Source organism: Coregonus clupeaformis, chromosome 24 (assembly GCF_020615455.1).
Source record: "Coregonus clupeaformis isolate EN_2021a chromosome 24, ASM2061545v1, whole genome shotgun sequence".
Classification (NCBI taxonomy): domain Eukaryota; kingdom Metazoa; phylum Chordata; class Actinopteri; order Salmoniformes; family Salmonidae; genus Coregonus; species Coregonus clupeaformis.
In genome coordinates this window covers 49,944,055-49,961,931 of record NC_059215.1, presented here as the reverse complement: position 1 = coordinate 49,961,931, position 17,877 = coordinate 49,944,055, and the positions used below count along the sequence as shown (strand labels likewise).

Here is a 17,877-nt window from a genome sequence, read left to right as displayed (position 1 = left end):
TTCTTATCTTCAATGCAAAACTATTCGGCCAATAATGTTTTCTTTCAGTCCAATGCTTCTGTAGTCAATACTGGTTTTAGCCTAAAATGGAGGAAATATTACAGTAATCTGCTGTATATTAACTTTTTGTTTATATTAAACGATTGTTGGTGTTGTTATTGTTTTGACTGAACCATGCTGTTGTGTGTTGTGCATTAGGGGGTTTAGTGGGAGTGATCGATGCACACATCACCTGACTGACATACACCTGAAAAGCTCAGATGTATACTCCTCTCTGGCTAAATCAAATATTTGTATATTTTACTTTCCACTTACTTCTCTAATCATAAACTATGGGGTTCATCCAATGATTTATACACTACCAGTCAAAGGTTGGACACACCTACTCATTCAAGGGTTTTTATTTATTTTTACTAATTTTTACATTGTAGAATAATAGTGAAGACATCAAAACTATGAAATAACACATATGGAATCATGTAGTAACCACATCCTAGATCTGAATGAATGAAATAATCTTATTAAATACTTTTTTCTTTACATAGTTGAATGTGCTGACAACAAAATCACACAAAAATGATCAATGGAAATCAAATGTATCAACCCATGGAGGTCTGGATTTGGAGTCACCCTCAAAATTAAAGTGGAAAATCACACTACAGGCTGATCCAACTTTGATGTAATGTCCTTAAAACAAGTCAAAATGAGGCTCAGTAGTGTGTGTGGCCTCCACGTGCCTGAATGACCTCCCTACAACGCCTGGGCATGCTCCTGATGAGGTGACGGATGGTCTCCTGAGGGATCTCCTCCCAGACCTGGACTAAAGCATCCGCCAACTCCTGGACAGTCTGTGGTGCAACGTGGCGTTGGTGGATGGAGCGAGACATGATGTCCCAGATGTGCTCAATTGGATTCAGGTCTGGGGAACGGGCGGGCCAGTCCATAGCATCAATGCCTTCCTCTTGCAGGAACTGCTGACACACTCCAGCCACATGAGGTCTAGCATTGTCTTGCATTAGGAGGAACCCAGGGCCAACCACACCAGCATATGGTCTCACAAGGGGTCTGAGGATCTCATCTCGGTACCTAATGGCAGTCAGGCTACCTCTGGCGAACACATGGAGGGCTGTGCGGCCCCCCAAAGAAATGCCACCCCACACCATGACTGACCCACCGCCAAACCGGTCATGCTGGAGGATGTTGCAGGCAGCAGAACGTTCTCCACGGCGTCTCCAGACTCTGTCACGTCTGTCACATGTGCTCAGTGTGAACCTGCTTTCATCTGTGAAGAGCACAGGGCGCCAGTGGCGAATTTGCCAATCTTGGTGTTCTCTGGCAAATGCTAAACGTCCTGCACGGTGTTGGGCTGTAAGCACAATCCCCACCTGTGGACGTCGGGCCCTCATACCACCCTCATGGAGTCTGTTTCTGACCGTTTGAGCAGACACATGCACATTTGTGGCCTGCTGGAGGTCATTTTGCAGGGCTCTGGCAGTGCTCCTCCTGCTCCTCCTTGCACAAAGGCGGAGTTGCAGTCCTGCTGCTGGGTTGTTGCCCTCCTACGGCCTCCTCCACGTCTCCTGATGTACTGGCCTGTCTCCTGGTAGCGCCTCCATGCTCTGGACACTACGCTGACAGACACAGCAAACCTTCTTGCCACAGCTCGCATTGATGTGCCATCCTGGATGAGCTGCACTACCTGAGCCACTTGTGTGGGTTGTAGACTCCGTCTCATGCTACCACTAGAGTGAAAGCACCGCCAGCATTCAAAAGTGACCAAAACATCAGCCAGGAAGCATAGGAACTGAGAAGTGGTCTGTGGTCACCACCTGCAAAACCAGTCCTTTATTGGGGGTGTCTTGCTAATTACCTATAATTTCCACCTGTTGTCTATTCCATTTGCACAACAGCATGTGAAATGTATTGTCAATCAGTGTTGCTTCCTAAGTGGACAGTTTGATTTCACAGAAGTGTGATTGACTTGGAGTTACATTGTGTTGTTTAAGTGTTCCCTTTATTTTTTTGAGCAGTGTATAAAGTCCCACAGTTGACAGTGCATGTCAGAGCAAATACCAAGTCATGAGGTCGAAGGAATTGTCCGTAGAACTCCGAGACAGGATCACAGATCTGGGGAAGGTTACCAAAAAATGTCTGCAGCATTGAAGGTCCCCAAGAACACAGTGGCCTCCATCATTCTTAAATGGAAGAAGTTTAGAACCACCAAGACTCTTCCTAGAGCTGGCCGCCCGGCCAAACTGAGCAATCGGGGGAGAAAGGCCTTGATCAGGGAGGTGACCATGAACCCGATGGTCATTCTGACAGAGCTCTAGAGTTCCTCTGTGGAGATGGGAGAACCTTCCAGAAGGACAACCATCTCTGCAGCAATCCACCAATCAGGCCTTTATGGTAGAGTGGCCAGATGGAAGCCACTCCACAGTAAAAGGCACATGACAGCCCGCTTGGAGTTTGCCAAAAGGTATCTAAAGACTCTCAGACCATGAGAAACAAGATTCTCTGGTCTGATGAAACCAAGATTGAACTCTTTGACCTGAATGCCAAGCGCCATGTCTGGAGGAAACCTGGCACCATCTCTACTGTGAAGCATGGTGGTGACAGCATCATGCTGTGGGGATGTTTTTCAGTGGCAGGGAGACTAATTAGGATCAAGGCAAAGATTAACTGAGCAAAGTACAGAGAGATCCTTGATGATCCTTGATGACAACCTGCTCCCGAGCGCTCAGGACCTCAGACTGGGGCGAAGGTTCACCTTCCAACAGGACAACGACCCTAAGCACACAGCCAAGACAACACAGGAGTGGCTTCGGGACAAGTCTCTGAATGTCCTTGAGTGGCTCAGCCAGAGCCCGGACTTGAACCCGATCGAACATCTCTGGAGAGACCTGAAAATAGCTGTGCAGCAACGCTCCCCATCCAACCTGACAGAGCTTGAGAGGATCTGCAGAGAAGAATGGGAGAAACTCCCCAAATACAGGTGTGCCATGCTTGTAGCGTCATAATCGCTGCCAAAGGTGCTTCAACAAAGTACTGAGTAAAGGGTCTGAATACTTATTTTATATAAATAAGAAGAAATTTCTGAAAACCTGTTTTTGCTTTGTCATTATGGGGTATTGTGTGTAGATTGATGAGGGGGAAAACTATTTAATAAATTTGAGAATAAGGCTGTAACATAACAAAATGTGGAAAAAGTCAAGGGGTCTGAATACTTTCCGAAGGCACTGTAGATGCAGAAAGTAAACAGCATAGTGGGTCAATTTCCGCAACAACTAAGAGCGTTGAAGCACAAGGCTCAACTTCTTTGCTGTTTTGGTGCTCTGGCTACCATGCTGTAACAGCGTAAGGTGAACCCGTGCACATGTGCAGATAATGTTTGACTGTGAGAGCAAAGTGTTGCATCTCACTCATCTCAATATACACAATGCTGCTCGTGGCAACGTCATATCGCTGAGTCTAACTTTAAAGTATAATTTTTAGAGAGTACTAATGTTACTGTTCCCACTACAACAACAAAAATACTTAAAATACATGTACATTTGTTCTTTAAATACTGTAGAATTCCAATCATTCCTATGGAGGACTCCTTCTTCTGAGGAGTATCAATATGGCCGACCGGTGGCGTCAAAGTCTCATTAGCCAATACATACCATCCGCTATCTGGTGTGTCTATACATCATTGGGTTACCAACTTTCCTGAACCCGTTTGTGTTCTTGAATGACTCATTGGTGGAAAGGGAAGTACCAGAATGCTAGGTTTTGTAGTCGTATCAAATCTCAAAGTACACAAACAACTTGGCTTCACTTTGGAACACATGGCTACGGTGCTACAGGGAAATGAAAACAAAGTTTTGGTAACGTTAGCCAAGTAGTTATCTTGAAAAATTACTTCTACACTTGTTGGAAACTGATGAAATGCCAGTATTGAAGTTTGTTTGACAAAAAAAGGTAGGCTCATTTCGTTGTAGGAGCGGGGGCACTTTTAACATTCGGTCTTGTTTGGCTAGCTAGCTAACGCAACTAGCTATAGCGATTTCCTGCATAATGGTTCATGCTATTTGCTTTATTACCACTGCATGTAGCCTTTTTTGCTATACAGGCGGTAAAGCTTTTTTGTCGTTTACAAATAGTTAAATATTCACCTACCACATTTGCAGTGCGTGCTGGGATTTGAGTTGTGAGACGCAGTAGGTTGTTACATGTGAATAAAATATACAATTTAGGGGACACTTTTATCCAAAGCGATTTACAGTCATGTGTGTATTGATTGTACGTATGGGTGGTCCCTGGAATCGAACCCACCATTCTGGCGTTGCATGGGACATGCTCTACCAACTGAGCTACAGAGGGTGATAGTTATACAGCCAACCATTGTGCTATAAAAAAAGAGAGAAGAAGGAAATGTTTACCCTCGCATCAGGATGATGAATTTCATATATTTACTTTATTCATGAACGTGTCTAATAGACTGTCCTCTGTACCTCCAACTAGGTGCCTTGGTTGAAGATGGATGCAGTTCCTTGCACTTGGAACACTACAAGAGTTCAGGAGTCGTTTGCTCGGACTAAGCCTGCATCAGACGCTCTAACAAAGCTGGCAAAACTTGTGGCACAAAAGCAAGAGAGTCAAAGCCAAAACCAACTACTGCCTGATGTGTCCCCATGTGTGTGCGCAGAGTGCGGCCAGGGATTCTCTGACATGGCCGAGTTATTGCACCACCAACAGGGAGAACATGCCTTACGTAAGCGTCACCGATGCCTTTCCTGTGGCAAGGAGTTTTCTCTCCTATCCTCTTTGCAGTTGCACAAGTGCATTCAGGATGCAGCCCCTTGTCAGCTCTGTTGTGGCAAACCTCAGCTAGGTGCTCCATGCAGTGCGTGCAAGGCGTCAACCTCAGACTCTCAGAGTGTCAAGGATAAGTCTCTCCATCACCAGTCCCACCATCATGATAGCAGATCCTATGCCTGTGCTCCGTGTGGTAAAAGCTTTAGCCAAAAGCAAGCGTTGCTTCACCATCAGCAGGCTGGCTGCAGTAAATCTGCCTCACGAACTGCGAAGGTTGCCAGCCCTCCAGCTGACTCTCCCTCGCCTGAATCTACCCTCTCTGACTCTTCTCCCCCTGACTCTCCCACCTCGGACTCTCCTTCCCATGATGCCACTAGTGCCCCAGATCCTGACAGGCCAAGCCAATGCCCACTTTGCCCCAAGAGCTTTCGCTCAGGAGCTGGCCTTGCCTGTCATCAGCGATCCACCCATCAGAAGGAGTGGAGCATCTCTAAGTATCTCCCACCAAAAGGAGGAGGCACAAATGGGGTCGATAGAATATCCCAGAAGAAGTCTGGGCCACCCCAACCCAAAGGAAGAGGGAGGAAGCAGGCAAATGGAAAATCCAAGCAGAGGAGCCAACTTCTCTCCTGTCGTTCCTGTGATAGGGTCTTCCTAAGCACTGCCAAACTCTACTTGCACAGACAAGAGTCCCACAGCAGAGAGAAGGATATCAGAAGAGATCCAAGGCCGCTGATTAGCAAGCGGAGGAAAAGAGAGACTTACCCATGTGAAGTTTGTGGTAAAGTGTTCTTGCACCACTTGTCACTTAAGGCACACGTCAAGAACCATAGTCAAGAACCACCATGCCAAGTTCAGCAGGTTGGGAAAGCAGCCAAGGAGCCCAAGTTAGCTGAGAAGATGCCAAAAAAGCCAAAAAGCAACCTAGCAAGGAAGATTGGAGGAACATCGGTCAAGGCTGGCAGAGGGAGACCAAAGAAAATTCCCATGAAAGAGGAAGAGGGAGAGTTTCCTTGCCCGTCTTGTGCTGAGGTGTTTTCTTTGCAGTCTGCCCTGAAGGAGCATGAGGAGCTGCATCAGCCTACAGGGAGTATGAGACACTGCAGCGTGTGCAGTCAGGGCATGGGTATTTCTAAGAAGCCTGGGGCCAAGCTTCGGAGGGCCTACCACTGTGTGCCCTGCCTGAAGGCTTTTGGAACACTGGACACTTTCTTACAACACTGCCAAGATCACCTCGTTGTCAGTGGCGTTGAGGAAGGGAGCTATTCAGACACTGATGGCAAAATCTGAGATTATGTACTCCTCCTTCGTTTTTTTTAACAAGCTGTACTGAGTTCCCAAGAGAATATTATGTGTACATGTAGATTTTAAAGTGTGATATATTTAGACCACTCACCAGAATAGCTGTTTGGATGTCATTCATATCAACATGCCATTCAAGTTGCAACAATTTTATTTCCCCATGTTTTTGTGCTGTCTGATACCATTTGTGACAGGCGTTTTATATCCCATCACAAATTGTTATCGGTTCCAAACATCCTTGTTGATTTGGTTGAAATGAAATTAATATACGCGAGAACTAATTTAGCATGTTGCTGGAGCATTAACATATAATATTACATTTTTATAAACAACCCAATTAAACTTCAACAAATCTGGGTTGCAATATTAACTGGGCTGTTACAAATAATAAGATGTGGTTTCAAAAAGCTTTTAATAAAGTATTTTTTTAATGTAACATTGCAGTTGGAATGGAGAGTGATATAGTATACTATATATAATATTGACAGGTTTTGATTTGATTACTCAAATGAAGACCATATTTCCATTTAATGTGATTTTTTATTTTTTTTTCAAATCTTGATGGCGTTGTACTTGTAAGTGTGACACTGATTTAGCATCAATTTCATTATGATTTACCTCTGTGTGTGAGAGAGAGAGAGATGCATACTCATGGAGCCACTTAAGGCAGTCTTTAACAATATGACAGAGGTTCATTTTCTCTGGAAGAAGTTTTGTCTTGGATATTATTATGCAAAACAAGCAGCGATAGCAACCTTCCTGCTATTGTTTGTTAACAATTGGTGTACCAGGTTATCCATTTTCTGCTGTTTTGTAAAAAATTAAATAAATACATAAAAGAAAGTCATAAATGTTTTTTTGTTTTGTTTTTTTTAAGGATTTTAGGTTTCTACTTAGGAAAGTGCCTTTGTATCTGAGTTAGCAACTTTTTCTTAGAACATACCTCATTAAAAGTGTTATCCCATTAAAACGTTTTGTGTTTACTCCTGTAGCTCAGTTGGTAGAGCATGGCGCTTGCAACGCCAGGGTTGTAGGTTCGATTCCCACAGGGGGCCAGTATGAAAAATGTATGCACTCACTACAACTGTAAGTCGCTCTGGATAAGAGCGTCTGCTAAATGACTAAAATGTAAATGTTAATATGAAGAGAAAAAGCAAGCTGCAATACATCTCCTCCAATACAGTAGGCGGCGATGTGCCCACTTATGTTAGAGGAAGTCTGCATGACGTTTTCCGGATGTGCTTGTTGCGCATGCTTTCCGCTTTTACACGAACGCAAGTCTCACGAACTGAAGGCCCGCTACAAAAAGAAACATGAGTAAAGCACACCCACCAGAGTTGAAAAAGTGAGTTCCTTTTATAATACATATTTGGTCTACGATCATATTTCGCGGTTCATTGTAGTAAATGTGCATAGCAAGCGAACATAGCTAGATACGCGCTAGCCAACAAAGCTACTGGTAGTCGGTAACGTTAGCTAGCTAGCGTTGCGTGGCTAGTAAAATTACTAGCTAACTTAGTTAATGAAAATGTTAGCTAGTTAAACCATGCAAACATTGAATATCATTTAAAAATGGTCATGTTTTACAAACGAAAGTGATTTTAATGGATGGGTTTTCTGGTTTTGGTTTATCAGTCTTTGACCAATCGTGTTGCAGGCTAGCTCTGGTCCATCGCTGCTGGAGAGAGACGCTATGCTACTAGCCTCAAACATGAATATGCATAGCCCTCGAGGCAACTCTGCTATAAAGTGTTTTTTCTCAAAGTTGCCGGTGTGTCACGTGTCCTACTTATATCAGTACACTCGTAACAACTAAAGCGTTACGAAACTTCTATTCGATCAAATAAACTTAACGTAGCAAATAAGCCATTCATTTTGTTTGTTGACCAAATTCGACAGTAATTTACCTCCATACTGAAACGCCTTGTTTGGTGGGCGAAAAAACGCCTGGGTTCTGGTCTAGAAGCACGGTTTCGACTGCTCCTACAGGTTTGTTTTCCTTACTGCAGTTTAACTGACGCCCGGCACAGAAATACAATTTTCATACACAGCCACATAGAGTCAGATTTGAACATTCCTAATGAGACACTTTAGTCATCACCTTTGTGCACAAAACATTATTCAAATAATTGTTGCTGAGGCCGATTTTTTTCCCTTCATCATTCACAGCGGAAGATATTAAACATTGTATATTCATCCAATGTATGCCATGTTTTTGGATGACGCTGCTTCCTGTGCGCACTGAGTGCTAGTGCGCATGTGATTTTGGTCCGTATAAACCGGATGCAACCCAGATATAGACGGTTCATGAATCGGCGTATGTGAACGTGAGTAGATTACCTTGAAAACAATGGTTGGACATCTTGGACGCAGTGTCCAGTTATTATACTTCTGGTCCAGAAGCGACTTCACCATTAATTTATTTTGGGAGAAGCTATATGGACATGCCTGGTGCCCAAATGGATGACATATGTCGCTCAGCTGAGAGTCGAGACGAATGAATTTGGTTCAGTCAGTCGACCTGATGAGCACATCCCAGCTAGCTAGTTTATGCTGCCAACAACAGCAGCATGGCACTAGTTAAAACTAGTAAAATAAAGTGTTTATTTTAATGGTCAAGGGAGGGGAAAAACTTGTAGTATTGGTCACCATCTGGATTTGGTCCCCATCTCCAATATGTTTCATCCCACTTGATTTTATTTCTAGTAGGATAGCAGCCTACACGAGAAATAACTTGTAGTGTTGATAGAAACCGTCTACACTTGTCAATGGGGAGAGTTTGCGCTACAACCTGGCAACACAAGAACGCGGGGCAGTAAGGAGAGGGAAGTAGCTAGATAGTGTAGCCAATATCAGGTCAGGGTGACAGCTGAAGCACATTTACCGAAAATGTTCAACTACGGCATTAACGTCTAACGTTACATTTTCGTAATAAACCCCCCCCCCAAAAAAAAAAAGTTTTATTTACTCAGATAAACGGAATGATTCTGAACACTCCCAAGTCACAACTAAGGCAGACGTTTTATAAATTCTTGCTAAAGTTTCTATCCACAAGCATATAAGCTAAGTGGGAAGACTTGTGTTAAGCTAGCCAAAATAAGGATTCACATGATCTCATCAGGACAATTGACTGAACCGAATCCGTTCGTCTCCACTCGACTCTCAAACGTCATCAATTTGGGCACCAGGCGTGTCAGTATAGCCCCTCACATTCATTTTCATTAAAGCGTTGTTTTACTATTGACAGTTACAGCTGATTTCGGGATTGTATATCGATTCGCTCTCCTTAAAAATGTCATATGCTTTATTCGTTTCGGTCTCTGAATTCTTTAAGCAAACTTTTCGCCGCCAGCTCCTGATATATCGGGGCATAAAATGACAATCGGAATTAGCCTAGTGCGCATGGGTGTGTGCGTGTACTAGGCCTGAGCTCGTTTTCTAAACTAGCTTTCTAGCTGAACTATGCTAGTTCTCGTCCTCATTTACAAACGTCATAAATACTGCACCTTTAAAGTCAAAACTCAATTTGCTAGTGATACAATCATGTAACTTAAGAAATTCGCTGCAAAGAAACTTAAATTCTTTATTGTTTTGTTGAATAGTCATGACTGGTTCAAGATATGTCGTAAGATGACGGTGGCGAAGGATATCATTGCTACTTAACGTGGATCCAAGTTCAGTTTTGAGATCTATTGGCGTAGGGCTAGCTGGACATTTCTGACTGGTCTTCGAACTGTGACAACAGACAGCCTCTCCCCGCTTGGCTCCATGGGATATGTAGTGATTTTGCCAACACAGCCAGATATGTACACAGTCTTGTACCCTTAACCTTTTTTAAACTGACTATCATCATATTAAACCACAGAAAGAGGCTGCGCCCCTCTTTCTGTGGTTATGGTTCCGGAACTGACACACCCACACATGTTTTGCATACAACAACATGCTGGTCACGTGGTTTCAAACGTTGAATAGTCTCCGGGGTGAACCATTAATTCAAAAGATAAGAAATCGTGTTTAAAAACTACTGTTATATGGGGGGGAAATGTCACGACTGTACCTACCAGAGTTAGTTGTTAAACTACTCATCCCTACAGCATTGCTGTCTGTATCGTCCAATCACAGAGCCAATACAAGGCATGTGATCGCTAACATCACATTACTTGTATCTGCTCTGTGATTGGACGATACCGACCGTGAGGCTCATGGTTAGTGTACGTTTTGGTGGTCTTTGAGACGGAAATGATTTCTCAACACAGAGGTTGAAACATTCATAACCGATGGGCTCTACATCAACATACGAATTGTTTTGCAATCTCGGTAGAAAATAGAACGATTACGTTGCACAGTAACATTGCTAATATTTGATATCACCACGGGTTTCGAGGATTGAGAATCCACGTCCGGAACCCCTCGTTGCAGCCCTATTTCAACAAATGTTTGAACACTTTACCACCAGACTAGTTCTGGTCCATGCGCATGCAGCTCGTAGTGCAAATCAGAAGCATGCGCGTGGACCAGAACTAGTCTGGTATACACATAGCCAAACCCCCTCTGGAATAGTCAGTTTGTGGTGTAACTATCTTTTAGCAAATAATAACAACATATTTTCTTCTAATTTCAGGTTCATGGACAAGAAGCTATCTCGTGAGTACTGATTCTGAATATCAATGGTTCTGCTGAGTTGACTGGACAAACTATTATATCTTTGCATGCAGAGCCAGCCAAGGTTCTGATTGCATGAATTGACAAACCCAATTTACAATTTCTTAGCCATAACTTCAAGGACTGAAATGGAAAGTGTCTCCAATTTGGCTTGCCTTATTGCCTCATTATTACGGTTGTTGAAATGTAGTCCAGGTGTGTAATCATTAGTCCAAACAGAGAGTTTCTATTGGACAAATTCAGGTAGGTTCCCCCCCCTGTTCACTTTGCTTCCATTTTTAAGAAACTTTTTGCAACAGAATCGACGTAATGAATACGCCCCAGGTCTTCAATGTTCTACATCTTGTCCCTCAGTGAAGCTGAACGGTGGCAGGCAGGTCCAAGGAGTCCTGCGAGGGTTTGACCCCTTCATGAACTTGGTGATGGATGACTGCTTGGAGATGGCCCCCGGGGGACTACAGACCACGATAGGCATGGTGGTCAGTATCTACAGCGTTGTTAACTACGTCCACACTACCTCTGGGGACAGACACATTTTGCTTTTATTCATCCGTGTCACCACATACCTTTTTTATGCATGTAAATCAATACTTTTTTTTTTTGTTTTGTTTACTTTCTGTAGGTAATCCGAGGAAACAGCATCATCATGTTGGAGGCTCTTGAGAGAGTATGAGGGTGGGGATGGCAGGCTTCAAGAAAGTGGAATAATGGACATTATTGTAAACACTTTTGTAATTTCCTGTTTTTTCCTGTTGATAGAGTATGTATCTGATACGTTTAGACAGATGTTTCATTTGGAAATGTTTTGAATTGTGAAATCTTGTGAATAAACTGGGTATTTTGTTTTCTTTATTTTTGCGCAATAGTTTTTATTTTTTTATTTTACCTCTACACGTTTGAAGCACTTGATTGATTACATGTAAGGTCAAATTATAGTTAAGTGATAGCATACAATGTAGATTGAATAGATTTATCCTAACTTTGAGGGCTATTATCCCTAATAAATTCGCGTAACTGACTGGCCAAATTTCGCAAATGTATTTTTTTAAACACACATTGTACACGCGTGACTACAATGAATGGACACTGATTGATTTATCAACAGTCAACACAAGGGGTCGCCGTCTCACTTCACACAGGCTTTCTAGGGTCGAGAAAGGACTTTTATTTTGACAGGTTGATCACGTTTGTGTTGAATACGCACTGGCGGTCTCTGTACCATTGGTTGCGCAGTGTATTGAGGGTATGTGGAAAGTAGGAATGTCGGAAGAGGTTGGAAAAGCGTTACACGCGGTGGTAGACAGGGTAAATCAAGCGGCGGCACGTCGCCCCAAGGTAAGCCAAGTTCAGTATTATATTGGGAAGAACCCGTATCGACTTTTGATAGTCGTGTCGTGCGAAATTGTCTTATCATTTCAAAGCGGGGGTGGACCAGTTGTATGTAAGGCAAAACATCTCAACCTTTGAGATGGCACACCATAACATGCACATTACATTTTTGGTATCTACTAATTAGCTCAGCGCTGCATGCATCCACTATGTATGTGTTATGGGTGGAAGTATCGCGCGGAGGGTCCTAGACGATTTGCTCACGACTTACTCATTGCTGCTGGTGCTCTTATCATTTTGTCGGTAACGTCAACAATGTTTCGTAAGTGTTGCAAAACATTTCCAACTTCCGTTCACTCCTGTTTCGTCATTTAATTAACGTTTTGATTGATTCAATTGACACCGTCCCACCACAATTGAACTAGCCTAGGCAGCCGATAGTGGGCGCTACGTCTGCACCAAAGACAGTAGTATGTAGATACGCTAAAATTGCTTCTCCAGTAGTTTTTGACGAAAATAAAAACGTTTCACTTTCACGAGGTTCGAGTAATAACATGTTCAACTACATAACTTAAGACATTTGCTCGAATCTAGGTTGTGCCTTTTAGAATTCGAGAAAATTAACAACTAAGAAATAATTGTGAACTTCTCTCATTGACTTATCAAACCCCGGCCTGGTCAGTTTGGTCTGTTTCGCAAGCGTTCCCGGAAGTCTCGCGATGTTTCGCCTCTGGGTTTAGAAACTGTGTTGCACTATCGCCTAGGGTTGATGTGCCCAGCCGGTAGGTAATGCCAGAGAGGAAGAGAGGCCCAACTCGGCGGAAAATCTGTCTCCCTCCAGCAGGTGGCGTTTGTTCGTTATTTAGCCCGCCAAGCAAGGACTTTTTGTGTAGAGGTCAATGACCACGTTTACATGCACACCAATATCCCGTTATTATTCGGGATACTCTTATGTATTCTGTTTTTGAGTTGAAGCATATAAACATCATATCCCGTTTACAATAACCCGAAAAATCCTCATCCCGGTTATGAGAAACCCGGATAATATACTTGGGATATGTTGTTCTTAGATGGGATACTGTGGCATGTAAACATCTTATCCCATTGACTGATGTTTTTCGCTGGCGGTCTGCGCAGGCCCAGTTTCACATCATGTGTGTTGTGATTTTTTTTTTCTTCATCTGATTGTCAAACAAATCACTTTGTATGCTATCTGCGCAGTTCGATCCACCGTAATTCCATAATAATGTATTTAGCTGATACTCTGTACAGGACCGTATAGCCTACTGGCTACATTCGCCCCTAATTTAGACACATTTCTGTTTATAATTTCCGACATTTGGTAGGCCATATTATAATTTCCGACATTGGTAGGCCATTTTTACATGCAGCTTGTCTTCTGTCATAACTTGTTGCCCCAGAAGACTAGATAATGTAGTGCTCACCAGAATAATGTCTTGCATTTATAGAATTCATGCATTAGTAATCTAGTTAACACCGGTACAATTGTCTTTTTCGTTTAGGGACCGGGGAGAAAACACATTAACTCCAAAACAGTGGATAGATTAGTCCTGTGGAAAATGTAAAAATGCTGATAAGACTTCAGTTAATCTTGGGTGCATATTCTATGTGGTTGAAATACTGTCTGCTTCCATAAGTGTCAAAGATAACGCATTACATTTGCATTTTCTCAAGAGATGCTGAAATAAATAAATAATATTTTTCCACTCCTGTTCCAAGACAAAATTAACATTTGTTGTATAATTTTACTGCAAGAAATGCATAATTCTGCAGGAGTTATTAAGCTACGTGAGGTCTACAGTCAGTGTCCATATTTCAGTTACTATTCCATTTAGCCCATATACTTAAATTAGGAATATTCTGTTTATTCATGGATATAGGGATACTCGTGAGTGAGATATCAAAGGTGCATGTAAACATCTTATCCCGAATAAGACCTTAAGTGGGATATGAGCTACTATCAGAATACTGTGCGCATGTAAACTCATTCATTTGAACTCGGAGGTCACGAGTTTCCAACATGACGTGAATGTGGCATTATTTGTAAATGTTTAATTTAATTGTATATTTGATCAACAATACAAAACATACACATACAAACAACAACATCATACAAACATCAACTACATCACACACCCCCATCTCTAGCGCCAGCATCATTTTCCTCCACATGGCCTGAAACTGCACCATTTCTGTTTCTCTCCGTAGCCCACGCACTTTCAATATTTAAATAATAAATCATTATGTTTTTCCATTGTGTTAATGATGAGTGATGAGAAGAGAATCCTCCAACCCATCAGGTTTCACTAATAACTTGCGTTCATTTTAACTCGGCGGTCCCGAGTTTCTGACATGACGAACGCGACATAATAGCCTACTGCATGGGCAGACGCAGACAACCATTTCAGATTTTAATGACAGGCTCTCATCTTCTTGGTTGTAAGGAAATGCCAGCAGGCTAAAATAAGTGCATTTGGGCAGCATATCTGGGTTGTGTTCAAAACGTTGCCAATAGAGCTAACACAATTCTTCATTTTCTACACAATCTATTTCTGTTCGTTCCATATTGTGGCCCCAATATGCCCTCCTGAATGAGCGCCAGATATCCACTGGGCTGTCCTTAAGTAGTTCAGGTTTATCAAGACGTGACAATCTCTTTGGCTATGATTGTCATCCATAAAGAGAACTGTTATCATTCATTTATTCACCATATATTTGATTTCTCTTCTTGTTCCTCTGATCTCTCACCCAAGACGTTGCCTGCGGTGCCGCCCCGCCTGGTAGCTGTAAGTAAGACGAAACCACCAGACATGGTGATCGAGGCGTACCGAAAAGGGCATCGCAACTTTGGTGAAAACTATGTAAGTATTGTATGTGATGGTAACATGTTATACAGTTACACATAACACCTTTTTAATGGTAGTTTTACTTTTTAATTTGACCCCCTCACTTTTAGGTGAATGAACTTGTGGATAAAGCATCAAATCCTCAGGTTGGTTCTAAAGGTTTGAAGTCACATTATTCTTCTCATGACGTGTCTATCCAACACCCGATTTACAAATACTTTTTATGTCCTAATCTAGATTTTAGAATCATGCCCAGAAATTGAGTGGCATTTTATTGGCCATTTACAGAAGAATAATGTCAACAAACTTTTGGGTAAGTAACATCTTGTGCAACATGTTATGCTTTGCTTTTCATATTATTTATAGTGTAGTGTTCCACTCAGGTGCACCATAGGCCTCCATATTTAAAGATGTCAACATCATATCTCCCTAATACCCAGCAATCTACTCACACACTTCAAAAAATTAAAAGGCCGACATGTTTTCGACTTTCGACCTCAATCAGTCTTTTGTCAAGCTTTGAACACCATTCCATAGAAACCTTTAGCAGCGCCGGCATATCTTAACTCTACTCACACACATCCCATAGGTGTACCAAACCTGTTCATGGTGGAGACGGTGGACTCAGCCAAGTTGGCCGACAAGGTGAACAGCTCCTGGCAGCGGTTAAGAGCAGCTAGCACGCACAAGTTAAAGATCATGGTTCAGATCAACACCAGTGGGGAGGAAAGTAAGTGTTCGCACGCACGCACACACACACACACACACGCACACACACACACACACACGCGTTGGCATTTATTGGGATGGCTCATGTACTGGAGGCAGCTCTGCAGAGAGGTCACTAGCTGGTACAGCCACAGTCATGAAATCTGATTTTAAACCTAACCTTAACCACACTGCTAACCCTAATGCCTAATCCTAACCTTTTTTTTTTTTTCATTTGTTCATTTTTTAGATCAGCTTTAATACTGCAGATAGATTGTAACTTCCATCAATGTAATTGTCTGCATCACTTCCAATCCCCCATATAGATTTCTTACATATAAATATCTACACATATATATATATACATACATGCATACATATACATATCCTTTAAAAATATATATATTTATCTTTATTACTTTCTAACCCTACCACCCCTCCCCTAATTGGAGTAAACTAGTGAACAACAATGCTTAGGCCTCTACTTCCAGCCCATACATACTATATACATTTTATGGACACAGTCAATTTTACAATAGTTATATTTTGTTTGTTTTTACTCCTGAACTTCCTCTACCCTCAACCTCTCCGATTATTTTCATGATGTCCATCCGGTTTGCTTCTATATGTCATATCTTTCAAACTGTGCTCTTTCACAAAAGTTCTTAACCTATATACGTATTATGGACAGAGTATGTTTTACATGAGTTATCTTGTTGTTATTAGTCCCAACCTTCAGCGCCATTCAACCCTTCCCATCTATCCCTTAACCCTAACCTTAACCACACTGCTAAACCTAATGCTTAACCTTAACCACACTGCTAACCCTAATGCCTAACCTTAACCACACTGCTAACCCTAATGCCTAACCTTAAATGAAGACCAAAAAGCAAAAATGTTTGTTTTCATGTATTTTTACGATGTAGCCAATTTTGACTTTGCAACTGGCCCATCTAGAGGAACCAACTCAGTTCTGCCTCCAGGGCAAGACTCATGACAATAAACGTCAACCTGCCAGACAGACAGACGGACAACACTAACTACCGTTCTATGTTGCCTCTAGGTAAACATGGACTGCCTCCTGGCGACACGGTGAACACAGTGAAACACATTTTATCCAAATGCTCTGCCCTACACTTCTCCGGACTCATGACCATTGGTCGCTATGGCTACGACCTAGCTGATGGCCCTAACCCAGATTTTCAGGTATTTGGCTGTTATGATTACCCTAACTTTTTATGTTAAGGCTTTTGGTAAAGATCTATAGGTGTGTGTGTGTGCGTTAAGTCTGTTGTGCATCACCAACCAGGCTTTGCTGAGTCGGCGACAGGAAGTGTGTACCAGTCTACAGCTCCCGCTTGAGGATGTTGAGCTTAGTATGGGCATGTCCACTGACTTTGAACACGCGGTAAGTTCCACTGTCTCAGCCTTCTTAATTGCTAACACAATATGTTCTTAACATATTGAATGATCAGATATTGATTAGGCTACCCATTACTACTCGAATGCTCATGCTGTTTGTATAAGTTATACCCTTCTGAGGTATTCTCTTCCATTTCCTCCTTTAGATTGAGGTGGGTTCCACTAATGTGCGAGTTGGTAGTACTATTTTTGGTAATAGGGATTATCCCAACACTCCCACTCCCAGTCCAGAGAAAAGGTCAAAGGTTCCGACAGAAGAGGCAGCTAAGAAGATGGAGCGTCTCACTGTGACAGAACAGTGATGTTTCTCCTTCCTACACTCACACAGGCTGAAAAGGATTTAGTATTTTATGAGAATTTCTGGAAGAAAATGTATTTGGTTGATCTAGTTTAATTCATTTCTACGGAGCCCATTCATTTGAGCATTTGTGGAAGGAATTCGATCTTCAAATTGACATTATAAACAGATTTCTAAACTACTTCTCACGTCTCGATCTTGTGCCAACCCTAGATTCAATAGATACCATTTAACACGATAACGTAAATAGAGATAATTCAGAGAGTGAAGCAGAGATGGAGTTTATATCAAATCTAGCAAATGTTTTGATAATTTTATTTTTACTCCACATTTACAACCCAAAACGTGACAACCTGAACTCTTGACCGTGTTGAATATCCCAGTGATTGGGAATCTTACATGTTAAAATTTCCTATTTTTCTGGCAAAATACTTGTGATTTAATAAACATATCCCCCTTTATGATGTATGGTATTGTGAGTCAATTACATTT

The 17,877-nt window shown here is 42.2% G+C and overlaps 3 protein-coding genes across 6 annotated transcripts; all 3 read left to right on the top strand.

The window, feature by feature from the left end:
• Positions 1-3,749: 3,749 nt before the first annotated feature.
• si:ch211-148l7.4 (uncharacterized protein LOC563603 homolog) lies at positions 3,750-7,017 on the top strand. 2 transcript variants are annotated; one of them, XM_041844998.2, is made up of 2 exons: positions 3,750-3,866; positions 4,504-7,017. In XM_041844998.2, the coding sequence occupies exons 1-2, from the start codon at positions 3,762-3,764 to the stop codon at positions 6,085-6,087; spliced, it is 1,689 nt and encodes a 562-aa protein (XP_041700932.1). In that variant the 5' UTR covers positions 3,750-3,761; the 3' UTR covers positions 6,088-7,017. The 2 variants fall into 2 exon arrangements, with proteins under 2 accessions (XP_041700932.1, XP_041700933.1); XM_041844999.2 differs by having other exon boundaries at positions 3,757-3,960.
• Positions 7,018-7,336: 319 nt separating this feature from the next.
• Positions 7,337-11,613, top strand: LOC121537696 (small nuclear ribonucleoprotein G). The gene is made up of 4 exons (XM_041845296.2): positions 7,337-7,444; positions 10,721-10,743; positions 11,116-11,240; positions 11,384-11,613. The coding sequence occupies exons 1-4, from the start codon at positions 7,413-7,415 to the stop codon at positions 11,432-11,434; spliced, it is 231 nt and encodes a 76-aa protein (XP_041701230.1). The 5' UTR covers positions 7,337-7,412; the 3' UTR covers positions 11,435-11,613.
• A 351-nt stretch (positions 11,614-11,964) lies between these two features.
• LOC121537699 (pyridoxal phosphate homeostasis protein) lies at positions 11,965-17,851 on the top strand. Of its 3 annotated transcripts, none has more exons than XM_041845300.2 (8): positions 11,965-12,096; positions 14,865-14,972; positions 15,068-15,103; positions 15,195-15,270; positions 15,547-15,687; positions 16,729-16,871; positions 16,975-17,073; positions 17,234-17,851. In XM_041845300.2, exons 1-8 carry the CDS (start codon positions 12,007-12,009, stop codon positions 17,387-17,389), a joined length of 849 nt encoding a protein of 282 aa, XP_041701234.1. In that variant the 5' UTR covers positions 11,965-12,006; the 3' UTR covers positions 17,390-17,851. The 3 variants fall into 3 exon arrangements, with proteins under 3 accessions (XP_041701234.1, XP_041701235.1, XP_045063236.1); XM_041845301.2 differs by having other exon boundaries at positions 12,019-12,096; positions 14,851-14,972; XM_045207301.1 differs by lacking the exon at positions 11,965-12,096 and adding an exon at positions 12,178-12,202.
• The last annotated feature ends 26 nt before the right edge of the window (positions 17,852-17,877 follow it).

Bases quoted from the DNA above. Each gene is read 5' to 3' on its own strand.
- LOC121537696 (XM_041845296.2), top strand. From the start codon at position 7,413: ATGAGTAAAGCACACCCACCAGAGTTGAAAAA. The intron at 7,445-10,720 runs GTGAGTTCCTTT...TTCTAATTTCAG, and splicing joins CACCCACCAGAGTTGAAAAA to GTTCATGGACAAGAAGCTAT. The intron at 10,744-11,115 runs GTGAGTACTGAT...CTTGTCCCTCAG, and splicing joins CATGGACAAGAAGCTATCTC to TGAAGCTGAACGGTGGCAGG.
- si:ch211-148l7.4 (XM_041844998.2), top strand. From the start codon at position 3,762: ATGCTAGGTTTTGTAGTCGTATCAAATCTCAAAGTACACAAACAACTT. The intron at 3,867-4,503 runs GTAACGTTAGCC...ACCTCCAACTAG, and splicing joins GAAATGAAAACAAAGTTTTG to GTGCCTTGGTTGAAGATGGA.
- LOC121537699 (XM_041845300.2), top strand. From the start codon at position 12,007: ATGTGGAAAGTAGGAATGTCGGAAGAGGTTGGAAAAGCGTTACACGCG. The intron at 15,688-16,728 runs GTAAGTGTTCGC...TGTTGCCTCTAG, and splicing joins CAACACCAGTGGGGAGGAAA to GTAAACATGGACTGCCTCCT. The intron at 16,872-16,974 runs GTATTTGGCTGT...ATCACCAACCAG, and splicing joins GCCCTAACCCAGATTTTCAG to GCTTTGCTGAGTCGGCGACA.